The sequence below is a fragment of the Trichomycterus rosablanca genome, chromosome 11 (assembly GCF_030014385.1).
Source record: "Trichomycterus rosablanca isolate fTriRos1 chromosome 11, fTriRos1.hap1, whole genome shotgun sequence".
NCBI classification, from domain to species: Eukaryota; Metazoa; Chordata; class Actinopteri; order Siluriformes; family Trichomycteridae; genus Trichomycterus; species Trichomycterus rosablanca.
Window position 1 is genome coordinate 2637852 of NC_085998.1, and position 26116 is coordinate 2663967.

At 43.1% G+C, this 26116-nt stretch overlaps 2 protein-coding genes across 2 annotated transcripts; one reads left to right on the top strand and one right to left on the bottom strand.

Annotated features, from left to right (window-relative positions):
- Nucleotides 1-1423: 1423 nt before the first annotated feature.
- On the bottom strand, nucleotides 1424-26116 carry acadl (acyl-CoA dehydrogenase long chain). Its single transcript, XM_063004385.1, has 11 exons — nucleotides 25950-26116; nucleotides 17688-17864; nucleotides 17439-17576; nucleotides 16380-16544; nucleotides 9972-10038; nucleotides 8580-8744; nucleotides 8181-8282; nucleotides 6922-7035; nucleotides 6041-6168; nucleotides 5287-5373; nucleotides 1424-1688 (listed from the first exon to the last, which is right to left on the bottom strand). The coding sequence occupies exons 1-11, from the start codon at nucleotides 26018-26020 to the stop codon at nucleotides 1595-1597; spliced, it is 1308 nt and encodes a 435-aa protein (XP_062860455.1). The 5' UTR covers nucleotides 26021-26116; the 3' UTR covers nucleotides 1424-1594.
- Nucleotides 21238-24015, top strand: LOC134323070 (B-type lectin plumieribetin-like). Its single transcript, XM_063004488.1, has 3 exons — nucleotides 21238-21320; nucleotides 21920-22013; nucleotides 23673-24015. The coding sequence occupies exons 2-3, from the start codon at nucleotides 21924-21926 to the stop codon at nucleotides 23922-23924; spliced, it is 342 nt and encodes a 113-aa protein (XP_062860558.1). The 5' UTR covers nucleotides 21238-21320; nucleotides 21920-21923; the 3' UTR covers nucleotides 23925-24015.

The following is a 26116-nucleotide window of genomic DNA, read 5'->3' on the forward strand; positions in this document are numbered from 1 at the left end:
GCTGGGTTGTGAAAAAGAAGCAACTGCTGAGGGCAAACGTATCAGAGGAGCAACTGCAGATCTCCCCGGTCATAACTGGGTGGACAGGACTAGAAGAAAAAGTGTAAAAGGATGCAGACACTGTGTGCTAGTCAAGTCAGATTTATTTGTATAGAGGATTACTTTAACAGTGAACATTTATCTCAAAGCATCATTACAGATTCCAGGACCAAAGACCCCTGATGAGCAAGCCAGGGGCGACAGTGGCAAGGACGAAACCCTGAGATGAACAAAACTCTCAGGACCCATCGTCCTTGGGTGGCCTAGAGCAGTGGTTCTCAACATGGGGGTCGCAACCCTCATAGGGAGACTATCTGTCACTGGACACTGTCCATTTTATCAGCTCCACTTACCATATAGAAGCACTTTGTAGTTCTACAATTACTGCCTGTAGTCCATCTGTTTCACCCTGTTCTTCAATGGTCAGGACCCCCAAAGGACCACCACAGGGCAGGTATGATTTAGGTGGTGGATCAGTCTCAGCACTGCAGTGACACTGACATGGTGGTGGTGTGTTAGTGTGTGTTGTGCTGGTATGAGTGGATCAGACACAGCAGTGCTGCTGGAGTTTTTAAACACCTCACTGTCACTGCTGGACTGAGAATAGTCCACCAACCAAAAATATCCAGCCAACAGCACCCTGTGGGCAGCGTCCTGTGACCACTGATGAAGGTCTAGAAGATGACCGACTCAAACAGCAGCAATAGATGAGCGATCGTCTCTGACTTTACATCTACAAGGTGGACCAACTAGGTAGGCATGTCTAATAGAGTGGACAGAGAGTGGACACGGTGTATAAAAACTCCAGCAGCGCTGCTGTGTCTGATCCACTCATACCAGCACAACACACACTAACACACCACCACCATGTCAGTGTCACTGCAGTGCTGAGAATCATCCACCACCTAAATAATACCTGCTCTGTGGGGGTCCTGACCACTGAAGAACAGGGTGAAAGCAGGTTAAAACAGTATGCAGAGAAACAGATGGACTACAGTCAGTACTTGTAGAACTACAAAGTGCTTATATATGGTAAGTGGAACTGATAAAATGGACAGTGAGTGTAGAAACAAGGAGGTGGTTTTAATGATCATAACCCTCATTAAGGGGGTCGCAGAACCACTGACCTAGAGCTCACACTATATTTATACACCTCAAAACATTAAAGAGAAGCTTTTGACTTTTGACTCACCATCACTGAGCACCATGTCATGGCTAAAGAGACCGGATACTAGAAGGAAAGATGCCCGTCCTGATAGATTAAACACACCTAGTAAAAACGAGCATGCGGAACATTTCTGACTAAGAAGAAATGGTTTCAGTTCCAGAACATCATAAGTCAAACTGGTTCAGTTAGAAACTGACAGAAACAGAACAGGAGATGTTCCTGTTTTCCACCCAGACCTTCGGTTTATTCAGTAATTAACATCTAGATTAATGAAGTTAGCACACACCAGTCAGGTATTAACATCCTAGCTACAAAAATGTGCTTTGTTCTACAAGATCATCCACAAACCAGCTTCCTGTCCCTCTGTCCACATCATCATCATCGTGTCTACTTGCGACCGACAATGGTACGAGCGATCAGCTCCTTCATGATCTCGTTGGTTCCTCCGTAGATGGGCTGCACACGGGCGTCCACGAACGCCCTGAGAATAGAAAATATAAATCAACAACAGTTCACAAACTGTCACGAAGGACGCATTCATTCTCAGAAGTAAAGTCAAAGGTCACAGCAAACATGTAACACTACCATACTGAGGCAGGATGGCTGCGGAGGGTTTCATTTGCTCAGTACAGTTCTTTAGAGGATCTTCTGAGATCGTTTATGACTTATAGATGGTCCCTCCATTTGAACATAATGGCTCTCACTGTGGTTTGGTGGAGTTTTCGAGATTCAAAAATAGTTTTGAAACCATTTTAGTATCACGATTCTTTTGCTAAGCTTCTATGGATTTTCCCTAGCACAGTGTCCCTGTGGACAGACAGATAGACAGATAGACAGACAGACAGAAAGACAGACAGAAAGACAGATGGGTAGATAGATACAGTGTATCACAAAAGTGAGTACACCCCTCACATTTCTGCAAATATTTCATTATATCTTTTCATGGGACAACACTATAGACATGAAACTTGGATATAACTTAGAGTAGTCAGTGTACAACTTGTATAGCAGTGTAGATTTACTGTCTTCTGAAAATAACTCAACACACAGCCATTAATGTCTAAATAGCTGCAACATAAGTGAGTACACCCCACAGTGAACATGTCCAAATTGTGCCCAAATGTGTCGTTGTCCCTCCCTGGTGTCATGTGTCAAGGTCCCAGGTGTAAATGGGGAGCAGGGCTGTTAAATTTGGTGTTTTGGGTACAATTCTCTCATACTGGCCACTGGATATTCAACATGGCACCTCATGGCAAAGAACTCTCTGAGGATGTGAGAAATAGAATTGTTGCTATCCACAAAGATGGCCTGGGCTATAAGAAGATTGCTAACACCCTGAAACTGAGCTACAGCATGGTGGCCAAGGTCATACAGCGGTTTTCCAGGACAGGTTCCACTCGGAACAGGCTTCGCCAGGGTCGACCAAAGAAGTCGAGTCCATGTGTTCGGCGTCATATCCAGAGGTTGGCTTTAAAAAATAGACACACGAGTGCTGCCAGCATTGCTGCAGAGGTTGAAGACGTGGGAGGTCAGCCTGTCAGTGCTCAGACCATACGCCGCACACTGCATCAACTCGGTCTGCATGGTCGTCATCCCAGAAGGAAGCTGACGCACAAGAAAGCCCGCAAACAGTTTGCTGAAAACAAGCAGTCCAAGAACATGGATTACTGGAATGCCCTGTGGTCTGACGAGACCAAGATAAACTTGTTTGGCTCAGATGGTGTCCAGCATGTGTGGCGGCGCCCTGGTGAGAAGTACCAAGACAACTGTATCTTGCCTACAGTCAAGCATGGTGGTGGTAGCATCATGGTCTTGGGCTGCATGAGTGTTGCTGGCACTGGGGAGCTGCGGTTCATTGAGGGAAACATGAATTCCAACATGTACTGTGACATTCTGAAACAGAGCATGATCCCCTCCCTTCGAAAACTGGGCCTCATGGCAGTTTTCCAACAGGATAACGACCCCAAACACAACCTCCAAGATGACAACTGCCTTGCTGAGGAAGCTGAAGGTAAAGGTGATGGACTAAACCCAATTGAGCACCTGTGGCGCATCCTCAAGTGGAAGGTGGAGGAGTTCAAGGTGTCTAACATCCACCAGCTCCGTGATGTCATCATGGAGGAGTGGAAGAGGATTCCAGTAGCAACCTGTGCAGCTCTGGTGAATTCCATGCCCAGGAGGGTTAAGGCAGTGCTGGATAATAATGGTGGTCACACAAAATATTGACACTTTGGGCACAATTTGGACATGTTCACTGTGGGGTGTACTCACTTATGTTGCAGCTATTTAGACATTAATGGCTGTGTGTTGAGTTATTTTCAGAAGACAGTAAATCTACACTGCTATACAAGTTGTACACTGACTACTCTAAGTTATATCCAAGTTTTATTTCTATAGTGTTGTCCCATGAAAAGATATAATAAAATATTTGCAGAAATGTGAGGGGTGTACTTACTTTTGTGATACACTGTAGATGGGTAGATAGATGGACAGACAGATAGGTAGACAGACAGATGGACAGAAGGACAGATAGATAGATAGATGGACAGACAGACAGGTAGGTAGACAGATAGACGGACAGACAGACAGACAGACAGATAGGTAGGTAGGTAGATAGATAGATAGATAGATAGATAGATAGATAGATAGTTGGATGGATAGATAGATAGATAGACGGACGGACGGACGGACAGATATAGATAGACAGACAGAGAGAGAGTAGACAGACAGACCGATTTTTTTTGGTTAAATATAAAACTTAGGGGACAGTTCCAGATTTATACGAGTGATAACTTTGCTACTAGATAAATTAAACTGTTTTACAAAATAAGTTGTTTTGTTTTGTGTTTGTAACATCATACAAAATAATAGCTGCTTTTACTAATAAGTACTGGAATCTTACAGTCAAATAGAATTGGTAAACAGTTATTTGTGCACAAAAAATCGCATTTACACGTAAGATTACTAAATTTGATTATTTATGCTAAGCGCTAATAAAGAACGTAGCACAGTAATCGCTGTGTGAACGCTGAGATCAGGATTAGCTGATGCTGCCCTCTGCTGGATGGAGAGGAAGCGAGACGTACAATAATATTAGTACTTTATTATTATTTTATTTATTAATGATTATTTACTACGATACATCTGAATATATAAACTTTATATTTTTTACATTAAACCTGTAGTGTCTACATTAGACCTGTATACCCGAAGGAAGTTTGCTGTGGATTACAGTAACATGATGTACGCTGAGGAGTGTGATGTAGTGATATTAAAGTGAAATAAATGTACATTTATATTAACCTGCACATTCATCTTTTTAATTATTCTACACTTACAATTAATCTACATTTTTCGATTGTCTATTCACCTTAAAATTAAAAAAAAATTTCCAGTTAATTTTACTCATAATGCAATTCCACACTGCAATAGTAAGCCGCTGATCAGCAGCTTCAATGACAAAAATACATACAACAAACTCCATTACATCTATCATTATTAAAATAAATAATAAAAATAAATATAATGAATCACACACAATTAACTATATAAAAGTATTACATGGATTTTTTTTGTCTGCCCTCTTATTCTCCAATCTAGTGGTTTTTAATTCCCTCGGTCACTTAACCACCCCTGTCAACCAATCCTACACCCCCTCCAACACGCGTGCAGTCGGGGGACACTTCTTTTCACCTGCCAGAGGTGGAGTCTCACAAAAAAAACCTTATGGTGTACGCATGCAGCAGGTGCAGCAGTGTTGTTGGGATTTGGCTCTTTATTAGGAACACACACTCTGTTACTGCTGGTTGGTGGACAGTTAGAGACATGATGTGATCACAGAACCCTTTTGTTTGACAAATGGGGTACAGAGGAATGCAGGAACAGTCAGTAATTGTATACCCACCAAGTATATCTGTTTATTAGGTGAAGTTTATAATAATACTGTATAATAATACACAAACATGAACGTAGGTACCAGGTTGGTGTTCCTAATAAAGTGCTCTATCGAAAGGTGTCTGGCTTTTTGTAATCAAATCTACTGATCTTTTCTCTGACTGGCTGTTGTGTGTGGCGCTCACCTGGCGATTGGATACTCCAACATGTAGCCCCACCCACCATGCAGCTGCAGGCACTGAGTGGCCACTTTATTTTGTAAATCCGACGCCCTGCGGAGAGAAGGAAGGGAGTTCGGGTCACTGTTTGAGATTCCTCGTGTGTGTCTATTTAAATATGAGTGGCAGAGTGGCACCGCTGGCAGCGTGAGTGGCACAAAACTTGGATTCTGGTGGGGATTGTTTTGTGCCCAGGTACACCAGGTAACTCCCGCCTCCCGAAAACATGCAAAGGGTCGACTGGATGCTTAAAAACACAATAGTTAAGAGCGTATGAGTAAACGAGTGAGTATGATGCCCCGTGATGGGTTGGCACCCTGTTCTAAGGGTATTTGTGCCTTGCACTTAGCGTTTCAGGACTCACCATGACCCTGACCAGTATGAAGTCATTAGTAAATAAGTAAATAAGTTTTCTTTCAATACTATAAGCTTACTTCTTTTACTTTTTAAATATGCTCAGTAATTATTCAGTCAAAATAGCATTTGTGAGGTCGTCTAGAAGTGCTTGCTCACAGTCGGTGTTCTGATTTATCCCAAAGATGCTCAATGGGGTTGAAATCAGGACGCTTGATTCCATCAACAGAGCAGATACAACTACAAGACGGAAGTCTAACTACCACACCCTGAATGTTAATTATTATTAACCGGCTGAGGTTTAGCGCGCCACAGCGCCACCTGCTGACCAAGCCTGTTAAAGAGATAGAGCGAGACCGAAACTGACCAGTATTTGGCCATGGAGGCCGTACTGGAGTCCAGTTTGCCCTGACTGTGCAGCTGAAGGCAGTTATCGACGAACGCTCGGCCCACGCAGACCTCCGTCTTCAGCTCCGCTAGCTTGTGCTGCACCGTCTGTACGGAGAGAGAAAAATAAAATGAATAATCATGTTTGATGTGCTGAGATGATGCTGAGCAGTCGAATACGCAAGCTAGCCGACCATCACCGAGATTTCGGACTCTCCGAGTTCGAATCTCAGCTCTGCTACTGGTCGGCTGGGTGCCCCCTAGCAGGCACAATCAGCAGTGCAGCAGACAAAATCATCCACTAGTCTGCTAGTAGCCCGAGGCGCCTGTACAGAAGTGGAGGAACGTGGGGATCAGCGTGTGATCCACGGAAGTACGGGTGAATGAGAAAGGGTCAGTGGAGCGCGTACTCATCGGAGGGAGGGCGTGTCAGGAGAATACACCCTGCTCTCGTACACTATCGTGGTCTCCAGCAGAGGAAGAGGAACTGGGTATGACTAAATTGGGACGAATAGGGAGAAAATGCATCAACAAAAGAGTTTTATGACACAAAGCTTTTTGCTGGTGGAACCACTGAGAGCTGAGCTAGAAAACAATCCATGATACTGACCGACCTTGACCTTTGTTAAACTTGAGGTGAATAAAGTCATATTAAAGAGCTACAAAGCCACGACAGGACGGTTATCTAAAATGCAAACCTGGTCCTACTTCAGGCCATGCGGTGTATATGTAGATGCGTTTTTATTTCTGTGTATGAAATGGATCATATCATGATATCACCTGTCTTATTCCATCAGCTCCACGCATCAGAACTACACAGTAAGGGAGGAAAAACGTTCCAGATCTGGGTCGAATTCTCACCTGCAGATCAGCGATGGTTCGACCGAACGCTTTCCTCTGAGTCACGTAGCTCCGGGTCTCCTCGAACATGAACTCGCAGCTCGCCAGAGCCATCGTGGCTATGATCAGTCGCTCCTGATGCAGAAGAACATGAGACAGAGAGAGAAAGAAAGAGAACTTTAACGTGATCGACTGAAGATGAAGTTCAACACCAGAAAAGTATTCGGACGCCTGACCGTGAGCTTGTCGGACGTCCAGTTTCAGAGAACAACAGCCGCTCTTCTGAAAAGCTTCTCACAAGATTTTGAAGTATAAATAGGGCAGTTGTAGCCTAGGTACTGGACTAGTAATCAAAAGGTCACTGGTTCAAGCCCCAACACTGCCAGGTTGTCACTGTTGGTCCCTTGAGCAAGGCCCTTAACCCTTAATTGCTTAGACTGTATACTGTCACATGCTGAAAATGTAAATGAACTGTTTTGTAGGGCAGTGGTAACTCAGTGGATCTGGTACTAAACTAGTAATCATAAGGTTGCCAGTTCAGGCCCCAAAATTGCCACTGTTGGGTCCTTGAGCAAAGCTCTGACCCTCAATTGCTTGAAACAGTACGTCACTTTGGATAAAAGCGTCTGCTTAATGCCACAAATGTAAATATGCTGTGGGAATTTGTGCCCATTTAGTCCAAGAAGCTGATTTGTATGGCTGGGCTTTTTTTCAGGCATGGCAGAATCGAGATTAAACCCCACAGCATGTCGATTGATAGCCCAAAGCTTTACCCACTAGGCTGACAGACCGGGCGAGGGCGAGGAGGTCGATATGATCCCCGAGGATCACGACTGCGATTCTGCTCAAGATCCGGCTGCAATTGATTTGTGTTTGGTACTGGTGGTAAAACTCTGGTACTGCATCTTGATGACGGACTGTAATTCGGAGATAATTTTGACTTCTAATAAAGTATCACATGATTTGTGAGTTGTAACAAGCTTCTAGGACTCCACCAAACCACACTAAGAGCCATTATTTCCAAATTGTGAAAACTACAGTAGGAACAGTAGTAGTAGTAAAGCCTGCTAAAATATCAAGCTGCTCTTAAATGGTCAAAAGTATGTGGACACCTGATAATAAGCTTGTCGGTCATCCCGTTTCAAAACCATGAACAATAATATGAAGCTTGTTCCTACTGTGCTTCTTTTCACAGGATTTCAGAGTGCATCTGTGGGCATTTGTGCTCATTTAGATGTATATTAGGTATTGGCGACCCTGCTCGTGGTAGCCGCTCGTACCTGAGGCAGTTCGTTCATCAGGTAGTAGAAACCTTTGTTTACTTCTCCAAGCAGAGCGTCAGCCGGGAGTCGAACGTCCTCGAAGAACAGCTCGGCCGTATCCTGCACAGAAAACACTCCCGATAAACGTCAACACACGGCTGTTACGCTAACCCGCCACCTCCGAGACCTGGGTTCGAATCTCAGGGGTGCGAACATGACCGGCTGTGTATTGTGGAAGGATTGGCGCCCTGACCAGGGTGTTCCTGCCTCACGTCCAGGGTTTTCAGCCGGAAACGCACCCACCATGACCCTGACCAGGATAAAGTAGTTTATAAATATAAGATTGAGGTGGGGAGGGGGTCACTGCTCTGTTGGGCCCCTGAGCGAGTCCCTTACCCCTGAATTGCCTGTGCTTACCTGCGCTTTGAGGCCTATCTTCTCCAGTTTGCGCCCCTTGTTGAAGCCCTTGGTGCCGCTCTCCACCAGGAACAGACTGAGGCCGTGAGCCGCCGTTTTAGCCTCGCGGTTGGTCATGGCGACCACGATCACCAGGTCGCTCATCCAGCCGTTAGTGATGAAGACCTGAGAGAGACAGACGTGATGGGACCGGACGTCTTTTCTAATTCTCCCTCGTTCTTCAGTCAAAAAACAGTTAGAAATGAAGGCACCTCAGTAGGCAGCATTTTAAGGTATTTAAGAATTCAAACAACCTCCTTCTTAGGGGAAGAGCACACTGGGTTTTCAAACACACCCTATTTTAATACCATGACTAATAACAGGTTGAGAAATGCTGGTATAAAAATGATGAATGAATTTACCATCAAGCCACGACAGATGTTATTTTCTTTGAGGTGAAAATTTGAGATTACTTGGTATCAGAGATGGGGACTCGAAGTAAGTAGGTAAGTAAGTCTGTAGGATGTAAGTAAGATGGGGACTCGCACGTAAGTCGTTTCAAATGACTTGGACTTGATTCGTGACTCGCAAAAAATGACTCGTGAACAACAAAAGTCAGCAACATTAGTTACATGTGACAATTTATATAACACTCCGGCCGTCTTAACCCGCAACACACATGATGTGTAAATGTTCCAGCCAGCTTCCGGTGTAGCGATGAAGCGTCGCTCCCTACTTAAAATGGTGGAATCCCCTACATAGTGCACTTCACAGTAACAGATAATGTGAATGGAACGCTCCTACAGAATTGGCGCTAATGGTTGTAAGAACCGCTTTCTGAACCAGTCAGAGCTTCTGATTGTAATTGTTAGTAAGAAATGCTGTTATTTGCATTTATTCGGTTTGCGTCACACAGATGACGTGGTAATGAAACGCTCAATCGGCTTTCTAACGACTTCCTGTTTTACTTCACCACCGGGAAAAGTTTGGAGGTTTTTAATTATAAGCACATTTACAAAATAACGGATTCTGTTCCTAATGGGACGCACGCTTATAAATGTAATAGCATCTGGAAGAACAGAAGCTAAGGTAAGCAGCGGTTATGATGGTTTTTGCTGTGTTTGGGATTTGGGCCACTGTGCCGTGATTTATCGAGCGCTTTTGTTCTGTAATGAAAAAAAACGTCAGTTTAAGCTTTTAAATGGTAACTAGGAAAGTAAAGGCATGAAGTAAATACACTCGCTAATCTGTTGTTGTTTTTTATCTGAACTTACAGATTGTTTATTTCTATGCTACACTTCTAGTTTTTGGTAGATTATATTGACTCATGACTCGGACTCCAGCCTAAAGACTTGTGACTTGACTCGGACTCGTATTTTGTGACTTGTGAACATCTCTGCTTGGTATTTCTACCTTGTTCCCGTTGAGGATCCAGTCGGTTCCATCTCTCCGGGCGTTCGTCCTCACGCCCTGAATATCACTGAAAACAAATATAAACCATTACATTTATTTATTCATTATTTTGGGTTTTAACCAGGGATGTAACGATGCACCATAAGGCGATTAATTATCGATGCACAACTGGCACGGTAATATTTACTTTAAACAGCAGAGGGCGCTGGCGCTATTCACCTCGCCTGAAAAATTAAAAGTTAGATTAATCGATAAAATAGTCTATAGATTAATGGATAGAAAAATAGTCGTTAGTGGCAGCTCTAGTCTGTTAGTCTTGAAGTTGGTTTTTTGCGAGTGACAGCTTTGAGAAGAACTGTTCACATCGATATGTGGTTCCAAACACTGATGCCATCTTAAGTGCACGTTTCCTTACATGTGGAAATTCCTGAGCACTTATATTTTGCTTGTAGAATTCTAGCAGGTCCATGTTGCTGTGCCTGGCACGTAAACAAAAATGTTAAGAGCTTGTTCTTTTGCTTTCATGTCTTGAACACACCTCTAGCAAACGAGCACATTCCTTTTGCATATTCTGTTGTTCTCTCAGGCACAGGATTGTGATCACGAAGAGTAGGGAGATGTTTTCCTTTACAAGTTGCATTTGCCACAACTTTAATTTGGATTTAAATGACTTCACATGAGAAAGGAGTGTGACCAGGAGCTGGTTAGGCCCTTGGAGGTTAACACTGAGCTCTGACAAATAGTTTGTGATGTCAACCATGAACGCCAAACCACAGAGCCACTTAACATCACTGAGTTTATCCACATATTTCCCTTTCATTTCCATGAGACTTCTCACAGCATCTCGTGAGTTCATAAAATCGCTTCAACATGTTCGCCCTGCTTAGCCATCGCACCTCACAGTAGTAAACCAAATCCCCATAGTCTGTTTCCATGCTTTTCAAGAATTCCTTCAATTGTCTGTTATTCAGCTCTCTACTTTTAATGAAGTTCACACAGGAAACGACCGTCGTCATCACATCTTTCACACACAGTGACTGTGAGCACAGATTTTCTTGGTGGATGATACAGTGACATGTAACTAAATTGATGGATCCAGACCAAGACGTGTCATTTCTTTTTTCAGAAGTGCCACCAATCCATTATGTGTCCCCACCATTGCTGGTGCACCGTCTGTAGTAACTCCAGTTAGTTTGTTGACACCAAATGTGTTACAGAACGTCAGCCTTTCCCGTTGGACAGCGTCTGACCGTATTGGTGATACAGCAGAGAATATTCAAAAAGCTATGAAAGATTCTGTCACGGATCTCGAGTTTTACCTGCTGGCTTTAGACGAGACGACAGATATAACAAGTACCAGCCAGTTGGCAATTTTTGTTCATGGCATTACGGCAGATTTTGAGACGAGAGAGGATTTACTTTCATTGGAGGGCTTGCACGATACAACCAGAGGAAAAGCTAATAATAACAGTGCACTCCTATGGTTTGAAATGTAGCATAACGAGTCGTTGCCTCACAGATAACTCAAGTAGCCAGAATAATGCCATTACTAAAGCAACAAACCCACGTAGCACAATTCAACAAGTGTCCTTCCACTGCAGCCACGGCTGCGACACACATCTAAACGCATCAATAATACATTTACATTTTTGGCATTTAGCAGACGCCTTTATCCAAAGTGACTTACATTACAGTTACAGTATACAATCTGAGCAATTTAGGGTTAAGGGCCTTGCTCAAGGGTCCAACAGCAGCAACCTGGCCTGGTGGGGCTTGAACCAGCAACCCTCTGATCACTGGCCCAGTATTTTAACCACTACGCTACAGCTGGCCCTACATAATAATGTAATAAAATGACAATATTATTTTAAAAAAGACAATAAAACGCATTTTACTCACCAAAACTCCTGATTATTTGTACACAAAATCCATCCTCCTTTCTTCCCTTAAGAAAAGTTCAGTTACCCTGTTGTATAGAGTATCCGTGCGCTTAAGCTTTAACAATAGGTCCTTTTCTATTGCCATCAATGCTAACGCTGACAGTCGAGCCTGTCCTGTTGTATTTCTGGCATATGTTTTAATTCGCTTTAGAGCTGAGAATGTCCGCTCGACAGAAGCAGTGGATGAATCTGACACTTTATGCTCTTTAACCATCCAATCAGAGGACTTAAAACACCAACGTAATTGTACGCCTGCTAGATGGCCTTGGTGACGCCAACTCAAAATCTGATTGGTTAAAGTATCAATTTCATTGCCATTAATTTCAGGCTAGAGGCGCCGGCACTACTGATTTTGAAGGCCTTAAGGCAGATTTCTTTGACGACTGAAATATGATTGGATAATAGCTCTAGTTTAAATATACATGGCTGGAAGCAGCGCAACCAAGAGAAAATCTATGAAAGAAAGAAAACAGACTATTTGGAATTAATTTATAAATATTCATGGAAATATACAGTATATTAAAACATAGCAGAGAAGGCCTTGCTGGCCCTCACGGTCCACCACTGGAGTTACTACAGACGGTGCACCAGCAATGGTGGGGACACATAAAGGATTGGTGGCACTTCTGAAAAAAAGAAATGACACGTCTTGGTCTGGATCCATCAATTTAGTTACATGTCGCAGTATCATTCATCAAGAAAATCTGTGCTCACAGTCACTGTGTGTGAAAGATGTGATGACGACGGTCGTTTCCTGTGTGAACTTCATTAAAAGTAGAGAGCTGAATAACAGACAATTGAAGGAATTCTTGAAAAGCCTGGAAACAGACTATGAATATTTGGTTTACTACTGTGAGGTGCGATGGCTAAGCAGGGTGAACATGTTGAAGCGATTTTATGAACTCAGAGATGCTGTGAGAAGTTCCATGGAAATGAAAGGGAAATATGTGGATAAACTCAGTGATGTTAAGTGGCTCTGTGGTTTGGCGTTCATGGTTGACATTACAAGCTATTTGTCAGAGCTCAGTGTTAAACTCCAAGGGCCTAACCAGCTCCTGGTCACACTCCTTTCTCATGTGAAGTCATTTGAAGCCAAATTAAAGTTGTGGCAAATGCAACTGCAAAAGGAAAACATCGAGCATCTCCCTGATCTTCGTGATCACAATCCTGTGCCTGAGAGAACAACAGAATATGCAAAAGGAATGTGCTGATTTGCTAGAGGTGTGTTCAAGACACGAAAGCAAAAGAACAAGCTCTTAACATTTTTTGCAACACCATTCCATGTAAATGCAGTTGATGTACCGGAGTGCATGCAGCTAGAGGTCAATGAACTTCAAAATAACTGCCAGTTACGTGCCAGGCACAGCAACATGGACCTGCTGGAATTCTACAAGCAAAATATAAGTGCTCAGGAATTTCCACATGTAAGGAAACGTGCACCTAAGATGGCATCAGTGTTTGGAACCACATACCACTGTGAACAGTTCTTCTCAAGGCTGTCACTCGCAAAAACCAACTGTGTTCAAGACTAACAGACTAGAGCTGCCAATTATGACTATTAATCGATATTTCTACAAAAAATTTAATTTAGGTTCGCTTCTTTTTTTTTAACAACAAACTGTACGGCATAATAATATAACACAGAACTAAATGTAAACAGGGTTTATGTCCATATGATCCCATTCTCAAGCGCTCCATATTAAACAAAGTGCAGCACGTGTTTATGGTGTTCCGTACACAAAGCAAAGTGCTTCAACTTATAGCAGGAATAAAATAGTTAGATGTAGCCACGTCTCATTAAGTCCAACGTACAGTAAGGACAGAATGAGCCCAGATTCTAACCTCCACATTCACTCCAAAATTACTTCACATTCTAAACAATGTAAACAAAGTAGTGAGTGTTTCACGTGAGAAGCTTTTTGCGCTTTGATCACCAAGCCCAGCTCAGCAAAGTGCGCGGCGGTCTAACTGAAATAGCTAAGAAATACGGTATTCCAAGATCTCTGTGATTAAAAAGCCTAATGAAGCGATATAGAAGTAAAAATGTACCCTAACTGAACTCAGTAAGGAATACGTTATTCAAGGATCTCCGTGATTAAGAAGTTGAAACAATACAGATGTGCAACATGGAGCTGGTGCTGCTGTGCTACCATCAAAGCTCTGCACAGTGTACAAACCACCTTTTTCTTTTGTACCAGTTGTTAGCATTTCCAAACTTTTGATGATTTGAGTCGTGGAAAACTTTGAGCTTCTTTTTGACCTCTGACTGCTGCAGACGGCATTTTTTAAGACCGAGCTTAATGAGGCCGCTCAGGTGGCGCAACGGTAAAGTACGCTAGCACACCAGAGTTGGGGTTTCGAATACATCGTATCGAATCTCAGCTCTGCCTCTCCGACTAGGCTGGGCCGCAGTATGAACGATTGGCTGTTGTTCAGGGTTAGAGGGTAAGAAAGTCGGATCGTAGGTCCTCATAACTGGTGCGACGGTGGCCCCTGCTGGCTGACTGATGGCGCCTGCACAGGGCTGAGGAATAATGCTGATGGGGCTGTGGCCCTTCATACACAGTGCCCGTCAAGTGTATATACTCGACTCGTGCAGGTGAAAAATGCAGTCTGTACTGACTGTACGTGCCGGAGGGGGCGTATGTCAGTTGAGAGGCGTCCTCAGTCAGCGGTGAAGGGTCGAATCAGAAAAGAGGAGCAATCAGGGTAATTGGACAAGACTAGATTAGGGGAGAAAAACTGGGGGAAAAGTGGGGAAAATAGAAATTAGAAATAGAAAATTAAAAAAAAAAAAAAAAACAGACTGCGCTGAGGGAATCATATGAATGCTTATATGAATGGCAATGTTGTAGTATTAAAAATGACCATTTATAAGTATAGTTTTAAAAACAATGCCTCGACTTAATATTGACGTCGACGCTCATGGGTCGACCAATCGCGGCAACCCTATAACAGACGTCATTGTCCCCAGATATTCCACAGCTGGTCAAGACCAAACATTCACAGCCATCACATTGAAAAGATGATAAGGTAAGTCTGAGATCAAATATAAACACTACATACCATCAGCATCATGTATTTATAAAGCCTACATTATTTTGGCTGTATGTTGAATCATTGTGGTCTGTGGCCCGTGACCGGATATGTAATTATTAATCTGGCCCTCAGTGGGTAAAAGGTTCCCCACCCCTGCTTTAACGAATTATTACATATCCAAAGATATGTGGTCACACCCTTCCAGTCATGTCCATTGCTAACATGTATATCAAATCAATTATACACTTCAGACTTTGTGGCAACAGTTTGGGGAAGGGTCATGTAGCAGAAGCAGGTATAATAGCAGGTGAGACAGGTATAACAGTAGGTTAGACAGGTATACCAGGTGAGACAGTATAACAGTAAGTATGACTGGTGTAATAGTAGGTAAGACAAGTATAATAGTAGGTGAAACAGATATAACAGGTGGGTATACCAGGGTATAACAGCAGGTGAGACAGGTATAAGAGTAGGTGAGACAGGTATAAGAGTAGGTGAGGCAGGTATAAGAGTAGGTGAGACAGGCGAAGACAGGTATAACAGAAGGTGAGGCAGTATAACAGTAAGTAGGGCATGTATAAGAGTAGGTTAGACAAGTATAACAGGTGAGACAGGTATAACAGAAGGTGAGGCAGTATAACAGTAAGTAGGGCATGTATAAGAGTAGGTTAGACAAGTATAACAGGTGAGACAGGTATAACAGAAGGTGAGGCAGTATAACAGTAAGTAGGGCATGTATAGGAGTAGGTGAAACAGGTATAATAGCAGGTGAGACAGGTATACCAGTAGGTTACACAGGTATAACAGGTAAGACAGGTATAACAGTAGGTGAGGCAGGTATAACAGTAGGTGAGGCAGTATAATAGTAAGTAGGGCAGTTATACCGGTAGGTTAGACAGGTATAACAGAAGGTGAGGCAGTATAACAGTAAGTAGGGCAGTTATACCAGTAGGTGAGACAGGTATAACAGTAGGTGAGGCAGTATAATAGTAAGTAGGGCATGTATAGGAGTAGGTGAAACAGGTATAATAGCAGGTGAGACAGGTATACCAGTAGGTTACACAGGTATAACAGGTAAGACAGGTATAACAGTAGGTGAGGCAGGTATAACAGTAGGTGAGGCAGGTATAACAGTAGGTGAGGCAGGTATAACAGTAAGTAGGGCAGGTATACCAGTAGGTTAGACAGGTATACCAGTAGGTTACACAGGTATACCAGTAGGTAAGACAGGTATAACAGTAGGTGAGACAGTATAACAGTAAGCAGGGCAGGTATACCAGTAGGTTAGACAGGTATACCAGTAGGTGAGACAGGTATAACAGTAGGTGAGACAGGTATAACAGTAAGCAGGGCAGGTATAAGAGTTTTTAAATAGATGTCATGATAAGGTGTCCACATACTTTTGGCCTAATGAATGTAAAGGTCGTACCTGCCGGCCCCCGGCTCGCTCATCGCGATGGCGCCGATACATTTCCCAGCAACCATCTGGGGCAGAAGGCGCTCGATCTGAGCCTGAGAGCCGTAATGGCTGATGTACGGCATCACGATCTCCGAGTGCAGAGAGAAACCGGGACCTGAGCAGTTGGAATACATCCTACACACACACACACACACGTGCACACGTGCACACGCACACACGCACACACACACACACACGAACGCACGCGCGCACACACACACACACACACACACACACACACACACACACACACACACCATATATCTTCACTTTCTACTTACATATGAACACACATTTAAAAGAATAAACAAAGACACAGCGGATTTTAAAAAAACTACAGAGCCCCGGCAAGCACATTAAAAATCCCCATCAGAACAACTAGGTGAGACAGGTATAACAATAGGTGAGACAGGTGTAACAGTAGGTGAGACAGGTGTAACAGTAGATGAGGCAGGTGTAACAGTAGGTGAGACAGGTGAAGACAGGTATAACAGTAGGTGAGACTGATATAACAGTAGGTGAGACAGGTGTAACAGTAGGTGAGGCAGGTGTAACAGTAGGTGAGGCAGGTATAACAGTAGGTGAGACAGGTATAACAGTAGGTGAGACTGATAGAACAGTAGGTGAGACAGGTATAACAGTAGGTGAGGCAGGTGTAACACTAGGTGAGACAGGTATAACAGTAGGTGAGACAGGTATAACAGTAGGTGAGACAGGTATAACAGTAGGTGAGACTGATATAACAATAGGTGAGACAGGTGAAGACAGGTATAACTGTAGGTAAGATAGTATAACAGTAGGTGAGACAGGTGAAGACAGGTATAACTGTAGGTAAGATAGTATAACAGTAGGTGAGACAGGTGAAGACAGGTATAACTAGGTAAGATAGTATAACAGTAGGTGAGACAGGTATAACAGTAGGTGAGACAGGTATAACAGAAGGTGAGACAGGTAGAACAGAAGGTGAGACAGGTAGAACAGTAGGTGAGACAGGTAGAACAGTAGGTGAGACAGGTAAACGTTACTTACTGCTCCTCCCACACGATGGCAGCAGAGAGCAGGTCTCCTCCCACTCCTCCATGTTCAACAGGTGTGTAAATACCCAGCAGGCCGTGTGATCCCGCCTTCTCCCAAACCTCCCTACTGACCTCACCTGCCTTCTCCCACCTGCAAACACACACACACGTACACACACACACACACACACACACACACAGCTGCACTGTATAGTATTTATTGCATGTATGTGCCATTACCTAAAAGTATGTGGACACTCACTCTGCATGGTGAGGAACGACCTCCTCCCTAAAGAAGCGCCGGACGTTCTGCCTGAACAGGTCGTGCTCCTCAGAGAAAATCCTCCTCGTCCCCACATCCATCAGCGTTTTAGCCATAGAGGTCTCGGGACGGAAGGGGGCGGCAGAGTCGTCGTGCAGATGCTGTGTGTGCTGCATTCTGGGAAAGGAAATCGTAAAGTATACAGATAAAGTGATCAGTTAGTCATGGTGATATTTAATCTGTATAAAGGTGCACGGGTGTCGTTTATTTGTAAATTGGGGCGTCAAGGACAGTTCAACCGTTTTCGGTACACGGAGGGAGACGTTAGCTGGCATAACAGTACATTAGAGGTATAGCAGGTATAACAGTACATTAGAGGTATAGCAGTAGGTGAGACAGGTATAACAGTAGGTGAGACAAGTATAACAGGTGAGACAGATGAGATTAGGTATAACAGCAAGTAGGTGAGACAGGTATGACAATAGGTGAGACAGGTATAACAGGTGAGACAGATGAGATTAGGTATAACAGCCAGTAGGTGAGACAGGTATAACACTAGGTGAGACAGGTATAACAGGTGAGACAGATGAGATTAGGTATAACAGCAAGTAGGTGAGACAGGTATGACAATAGGTGAGACAGGTATAACAGGTGAGACAGATGAGATTAGGTATAACAGCAAGTCGGTGAGACAGGTATAACAATAGGTGAGACAGGTATAACAGGTGAGACAGGTATAACAGGTGAGACAGATGAGATTAGGTATAACAGCAAGTAGGTGAGACCGGTATAACAATAGGTGAGACAGGTATGACAGGTGAGATTAGGTATAACAGCAAGTAGGTGAGACAGGTATAACAGGTGAGACAGATGAGATTAGGTATAACAGCCAGTAGGTGAGACAGGTATAACAATAGGTGAGACAGGTATAACAGGTGAGACAGATGAGATTAGGTATAACAGCAAGTAGGTGAGACCGGTATAACAATAGGTGAGACAGGTATGACAGGTGAGATTAGGTATAACAGCAAGTAGGTGAGACAGGTATAACAGGTGAGACAGATGAGATTAGGTATAACAGCAAGTAGGTGAGACCGGTATAACAATAGGTGAGACAGGTATGACAGGTGAGATTAGGTATAACAGCAAGTAGGTGAGACAGGTATAACAGGTGAGACAGATGAGATTAGGTATAACAGCCAGTAGGTGAGACAGGTATAACAATAGGTGAGACAGGTATAACAGGTGAGACAGATGAGATTAGGTATAACAGCAAGTAGGTGAGACAGGTATAACAATAGGTGAGACAGGTATAACAGGTGAGACAGATGAGATTAGGTATAACAGCAAGTAGGTGAGACAGGTATGACAATAGGTGAGACAGGTATAACAGGTGAGACAGGTATAACAATAGGTGAGACAGGTATAACAGGTGAGACAGATGAGATTAGGTATAACAGCAAGTAGGTGAGACAGGTATGACAATAGGTGAGACAGGTATGACAGGTGAGATTAGGTATAACAGCAAGTAGGTGAGACAGGTATAACAATAGGTGAGACAGATGAGATTGGGTGTAACAGCAAGTAGGTGAGACAGGTATGACAATAGGTGAGACAGATGAGATTAGGTGTAACAGCAAGTAGGTGAGACAGGTATAACAATAGGTGAGACAGATGAGATTAGGTGTAACAGCAAGTAGGTGAGACAGGTATAACAATAGGTGAGACAGGTATAACAGGTGAGACAGATGAGATTAGGTATAACAGCAAGTAGGTGAGACAGGTATGACAATAGGTGAGACAGGTATAACAGGTGAGACAGATGAGATTAGGTATAACAGCAAGTAGGTGAGACATGTATGACAATAGGTGAGACAAGTATAACAGATGAGATTAGGTATAACAGCAAGTAGGTGAGACAGGTATGACAGGTGAGACAGATGAGATTAGGTATAACAGCCAGTAGGTGAGACAGGTATAACAATAGGTGAGACAGGTATAACAATAGGTGAGATAGGTATAACAGGTGAGACAGGTGAGACATGTATGACAATAGGTGAGACAGGTATAACAGCAAGTAGGTGAGACAGGTATAACAATAGGTGAGACAGATGAGATTAGGTGTAACAGCAAGTAGGTGAGACAGGTGAAGACAGGTCGCTCATCTGAGAAGCTTCTCACAAGACTTTGGAGTGTCTCTGTGTGTGGGAATTTGTGCCCGTTCAGTCCAAAGAGCTGATTTGTAAGGCTGGGGATGTAACGATGCACCACAAGACAGTTAATAACCGATTCAAATCGATTTGACATGTATAATAAATCAATATTCACTTTAAACAGCAGAGGGCGCTGGTGCTAAACACCTCGCCCAGTTGACGTCACTGGCGCTATACACCAGGTTGCCAGATTCGGGGGTTTTCAGCCAAATTGGGCTTAATTTAAAATTGTTTTGCATAGTTTGTACCGACCTCATAAGTAAAAGGGAATTAATTATTTAGATAAATAAAAGATCATCAGAAATACAGAATTTTATTTTCTTTTTTAAGAGAATTAATAAAAGGAAACTTGTCATAATTTGTCTTCAATTTCAGTTTCCCAAAAATCGGGAACAAATCGTATCGTGAACCCAGTATCGTGAATCGCATCGCGTTACATCCCTACTGGACACTGATGCTGGTCGGTGTTTCGGTTCATCCCAGAGCTGTTGAGTGTGACTCAGGTCAGGTCAGGACGCTACAGTCATTCTGGAACAGGAAAGGGCCTTCCCCAAACTGCTGAGGCAAAAAGGGCCTTCCCCAAACTGCTGAGGCAAAAAGGGCCTTCCCCAAACTGCTGAGGCAAAAAGGGCCTTTCCCAAACTGCTGAGGCAAAAAGGGCCTTCCCTAAACTGCTGAGGCAAAAAGGGCCTTCCCTAAACTGTCACTGCAAAGTATACCTGTATCATATAAGCATATCACCCAGGAATGATAAAATCCTAACATGGTTTGTCACTGACCCCCCGTGTTCTAATGCAACACTGAACGACCTAAAGATCCAGAAGTTCCAGGGTTCGAATCTCAGCGGTGCTATCAGCCGGTCGGGCCGGTCGATGTCCACTACGAGGAGTGGGGTGACTGACACAGCCAAGTCATTTAGAGGTGAACTTGTCAGTGCACCACGGTGCAGGTCCCAAGCCTGGATAGAAATAAAAGCGGGTGGTCAGGAAGAACACTCGATACAAGTATGAGGACCAGATCTGGCAACACCTAAACACGGCAGCAGCCGAAATAAATATTGATAATAAAAGTTCATCGGTCCTAATAGTGACTCCGTTACAGGACAGATTATTAGGGGTGCGGTCGGGTCGGCACCTCTCAGAACTCAGCAACACAAATCAGCCCTAAATCATTTTGATGAAAGGAATCTGAATGAAACAGACCCCGGGTGATAAATGTGACGGAGCCGGTCCTGCCATATGTGGTAGTCTAATCCAGGTGATGGGACACTCAGGGTGTTGCCGAGGGGGTGGGGTGGAGGGCAGAATTTAGGCTATTTAAACGTACCTGCACACCAGTCACCACCACTAACCAGCAGCAGCAGCAGCAGAGCTTGTGCACTCACCAGTTTGGGTTGGGTTCGGTGTCCCTCGCTAACCAGGTAAGAAAAACTCTAAATCATACATGTACACTATATATCCAAAAGTATTCGGACACCTGAACGTTTGACCTCTGAGATCTTCTCACAAGACTTTGAAGCAGGTCTGTGTATGGGAATTTGTGCCCGTTCAGTCAGGCATGGCTGGGCACTGACGTCGGTCGACGCTCCGCTTCGTTCCAAAGAGCCTCTGTGCAGGATGCTGGAGCTTCTGGTGCTTCCCTAAACTGTTGCTGCAAAGTTGGAAGCACATGGTTTCCTCAGGATACAGGTACAGGTGTGTTTTTTGTACAGGTGTGTGTTAGATACGGCATCTGGTGTTGATCTATTTTTAGGTGTGTCAGTGGTCAGGTCAGTTTAGGGAAGGACCTTTCCTGTTCCTGTGCACAATAGACATGATTTAAATAAACTCCAGAGCCCCGACCTCAGAACCGGAACATCGACCGACATCAGCGCCCAGCCGCACTCGACTGAATGGGCACAAATTCCAACAGACACACTCCAAAGTCTAGTGAGAAAGCCTCTCAGAGATCACATATATCCGGACGGGTGTCTGAATACTTTTGGCCGTGCCGTGTAAGATGCATGTTTTGCTTTTGCAGAATCATGAGTAAGAACTACTTGAGCATGAACACTGAGCTGCGGAAGGGAGATTTCCTGGTGTCCACCAACGGGGAATACAAGGCCATTCTCCAGGTAAGCACCCGCACTACAGGAAGGGCTTCAGATTATTACTATTATTATTATTATTATTATTATTATTATTAATGAATTATTATTAATAATGATTTATTATTATTATTATTATTATTGATTTATTATTAATATTATTATTATTGTTAATGATTTATTATTATTATTATTATTATTATTGATTTATTATTAATATTATTATTATTGTTAATGATTTATTATTATTATTATCAATGATTTATTATTATCTTATTATTATTATTATTGTTGATTTATTATTATTATTATTATTATTATTATTATTGTTGTTGATTTATTATTAGTATTATTATTAATTATTTTATTATAATTATTAATGATTAACTATTATTATTGTTGTTATTATTGTTGTTAATGATTAATTATTATAATTATTTATTAATTATTATTATTAATGATTCATTACTATTATTATTAATAATTAATTATTATTACTATTGTTAACAATGAATTGTTATCACTGTTAATAATTACTTATTATTATTATTATTATTATTATTAATGATTAATTATTATTATTATTATTAATGATTAATTATTATTATTGTTATTATTATTACTATTATTATTAATATTACTATTATTATTATTATTAATTATTTTCCTCCTGTTCTGAGGCTCTCTAAAAGTGTGTAGAGTCACATGCTAGTCTGTGGCTCTCCTTGGCCAGTAAACAGCGTCTTAGCAGAGCCACCGACCCGGCCAGCGTCAGGCACTAACGTCGGGTTCCGATTCATCCCTGATTCATTCATAGATAGGGTAAATGTGGGGTCTGTCCACAGACACATTTCCCATCATCCTACACTCCAGAGAAGAGGGCGTGTCTAAATTCTTAGCTCCCTTAAAATGCTCTTACTGAGGCGCCTTAATTCTGAGTGATGATCTGACTGAATAACGAGGGAGCGCCCGACACCTCCTCATCGCCGAAGGCAATCCCAGCATTCACCCGGCACGACTTTTCTCACAAAAAACTACAAACATGGCGGACGAATGAAATGTGGAGCAACCAACCGAGTTCCTTTCAAATTAAATAAATTCTCGAAATATTAGCATTGATTTTATACACACTGGTGATGGGTGTGTGGCTAAAATAACTGAACTTAATAATTAGGAGCAGTGACCACATACTCAACATGGCCAAAAGTATCTGGACGCCCCTACTAATTACTGAATTCATGTGTTTCAGCCACAACAGTCACTAACGTGTAATAAATCAATCATATAAAGGAATTAAATGCTTCCCACTGTGCAGCAACAGTTTAGGGAAGGCCCTTATCTGATCCTGTGCAGTCATGAAGAAAAGCTCTGCGCCCCGGCTGAGCCCTGACCTCAGTCCCACTCAACAGCTCTGGGATGAACCGGAACACCAACCAACCTCAGTGCCCAGCCATACAAACGCTTTTTGGACTCAAATTCCGATAGACATAGTTCAAAATCTTGTGAGAGTGGCTGTAGTTCTAGCTGAATAGAGTTTGTTCTTGAATTGGGACATCCAGCAAAATCATGGTCAGGCATCCACATACTTTCGGCCATGTGGTGTAAATTGTAGCTTAAACATCTCGCGGTACATGATGGTCGGCGTACAGGAGCATCATCATCTCGATCTCTCGTCTCTGGTTTCAGGAGGACGGGAACTTCGTGGTGTACGGCTGGACGCCGCTGTGGCACAGCAACACCGTCGGCAACACGGAGGGTCTCCGCCTGATCATGCAGGGCGACTGTAACCTCGTCCTGTACGCCAGCAGGAAACCCGTCTGGCACACCAACACGGTCAACAAGAGTCCTCTAATGTGCCGCCTGACCCTGACCGACGACGGATTCCTGGTGGTGGAAAACGACGCGAAGCAGGTGTGGAAATCCACCAAGAATAAGTAAACAATCAGTCGTGTCCTAAAACTTAATGAGTTTCGTTCCTGCTCTTGTGTTTAATCCACAGCGGTCAATGAAATAAAATCAGCAGGACGTCTGAGTGCGTCTCGTTTCTTTATTTTACCTCACAGGAAATATACGGGTCAAAGGTTTACATACACTCGTACGAGAGGTATTAGGTGGTATTGATAAGTATTGGGACACCCCCGTCTAATTAACAAATTCATATGATTTATCCAAAGGAACTGATGTGTTTCCAACTCTGCAGCAACAGTCTTTAAGTCTGAGGTTCAGACCACAAAGTTAAAACATTATTACAGTTTCTGTTCATCCACTGTGAACATTCACACACACGTCTGGTGTAATAATAATAAAATATTTGTATATATTTGTATAAAATATTTGGACAAAAGTATTTGGACATCTAGCCGGGAACCGTGTGTGGGAATTTGTGCTGTTGAGTGGGGCTGAGATCAGGGCTCTGTGCAGGACGCTGGCGTTTCTTTAAATCGAGCTTTCCTTCATATCTAGGAAAGGGCCTTCCCTAAACTGTTGCTGCAAAGTTGGAAGCATATCAATTCCGGGGTGGCTCGGTGGGTAGCACTGTCACCTCACAGCAAGAAGGTCCTGGGTTCCATCCCCAGGCGGGACGGTCTGGGTCCTTTCTGTGTCGAGTTGGCATGTTCTCCCCGTGTCTGTGTGGGTTTCCTCCGGGAGCTCCGGTTTCCTCCCACAGTCCAAAGACGTGAAAGTGAGGTGAATTAGAGATAACATGATGTTAGAATCCTAATAAATAAGCAGGTTTAATCCTGTTGTAGCTGAAACACATGAATGTAATAGTTAGAAGTGGTGTCCAGATACTTTTGTCCATAAAGAGTATTGCGTATAGGTATAAAATTAACACAAATAACATGTGCTTTCAACTTAGTAGCAACAGTTTAGGGAAGATCCTTTCTTGTTTTTAAACACAAAGCAGCTGTATAAAGACGTGAAGAACAGCTCGGTTTAACTCAGCTCCACTCTGCAGCTCTGGTATGAACCGGAACACCAACTGAGGCTTTCTTGACCAACGTCACATTAGTGCCCAGTGTTTCCCGGTGGAACCGAACCCCCTGTGACCCTGACCAGGATAACACTGTTATGTAAATAAAATGAAATGATTCTACAAACTTGAGGTTTTGTCGCCCTCCAGTGTCCAAACCTGAACATCACAGCGCTTCTACTGCACACAGCGGTACTGCAACTTCTAGTCCTGGATTTTACTTTTTTTTTATATTTATCTATGGCCAAAAGTATTTGGACGGCTGATCATGAGCTTGCTAAACGTCCCAATTTGAAACAGTTTGGGGAAGGCTCTTTCCTGTTTTAAAATAATGGTCCATTATTGCCCCTTTAAAGGAAGCATGATGAATCTGGTGTAATTAGAGGTCTGTAATTAGAGACCCTGACCTCAACCCCACTAAACACCTTTTAAATGAACCCCAGAAAGGCTCTTTTAACTGAATGGGCACGAATTTCCACAGACACACTCCAAAATGAACAACCCTGTGTCTGTATGTGTTTCCTGTTACCCTCCAGAACAAGCAGAAGGTGGATTGGCGGCTGTAAATGACCCCTACATGTGAGTGACTGAGTCAGTGAGTGAGTGTTGGCGCCCTCTGCAGGATGTATTTCTCACTCGTGCTCAGTATTTCGGGACGGCGACGGACCCACGGCGACCCTGACCCAAATCAAACAGCGTGTGTTTAGATGAAAGCTTCACATAAAAGGGGGAAAGTGGTGCGACGTCACAGAGCCGCGGTCACATGACAGTCGGCGGGTCCTTTCATGACCGCGGTGTGAACTTTCCCCCAGTTTCTCCAGCACAGAAACATTTCCACATACAAACACCTACAACCTGATTACAGCTCCACAATTCATCCATCTACATCTAATCATTTACACTTATTATTATATATAAATCAATATAAACAGAGAGAGAAAGCAGGACTGTTATAGAGATAATAAAAACAGCAGCGGTGGAGATCTTACCTGCTCCACAGTGGGAATGTGGGGGTTCGAACCCTGGACACAAAACATCTCAGTCCTCTGCACACCAACATTATAATAGAATAAAAGAATTATAATCTACACAATAATCTACACAACACCGGGGTTTTATCTCTGTGCTGCTGAAGTCAGAACCATAAACAGCTTCT

What these genes read in the sequence shown, in the direction of transcription:
- LOC134323070 (XM_063004488.1), top strand. Translation starts at nt 21,924, where the DNA reads ATGAGTAAGAACTACTTGAGCATGAACACTGAGCTGCGGAAGGGAGAT. An exon ending in AATACAAGGCCATTCTCCAG is followed by an intron (nt 22,014 to 23,672) that starts GTAAGCACCCGC and finishes CTCTGGTTTCAG; the next exon opens with GAGGACGGGAACTTCGTGGT.
- acadl (XM_063004385.1), bottom strand. Translation starts at nt 26,020, where the DNA reads ATGTTGGTGTGCAGAGGACTGAGATGTTTTGTGTCCAGGGTTCGAACC. An exon ending in AGATAGGCCTCAAAGCGCAG is followed by an intron (nt 8,283 to 8,579) that starts GTAAGCACAGGC and finishes TTTTCTGTGCAG; the next exon opens with GATACGGCCGAGCTGTTCTT. An exon ending in TTGGAGTATCCAATCGCCAG is followed by an intron (nt 1,689 to 5,286) that starts GTGAGCGCCACA and finishes TTCTATTCTCAG; the next exon opens with GGCGTTCGTGGACGCCCGTG.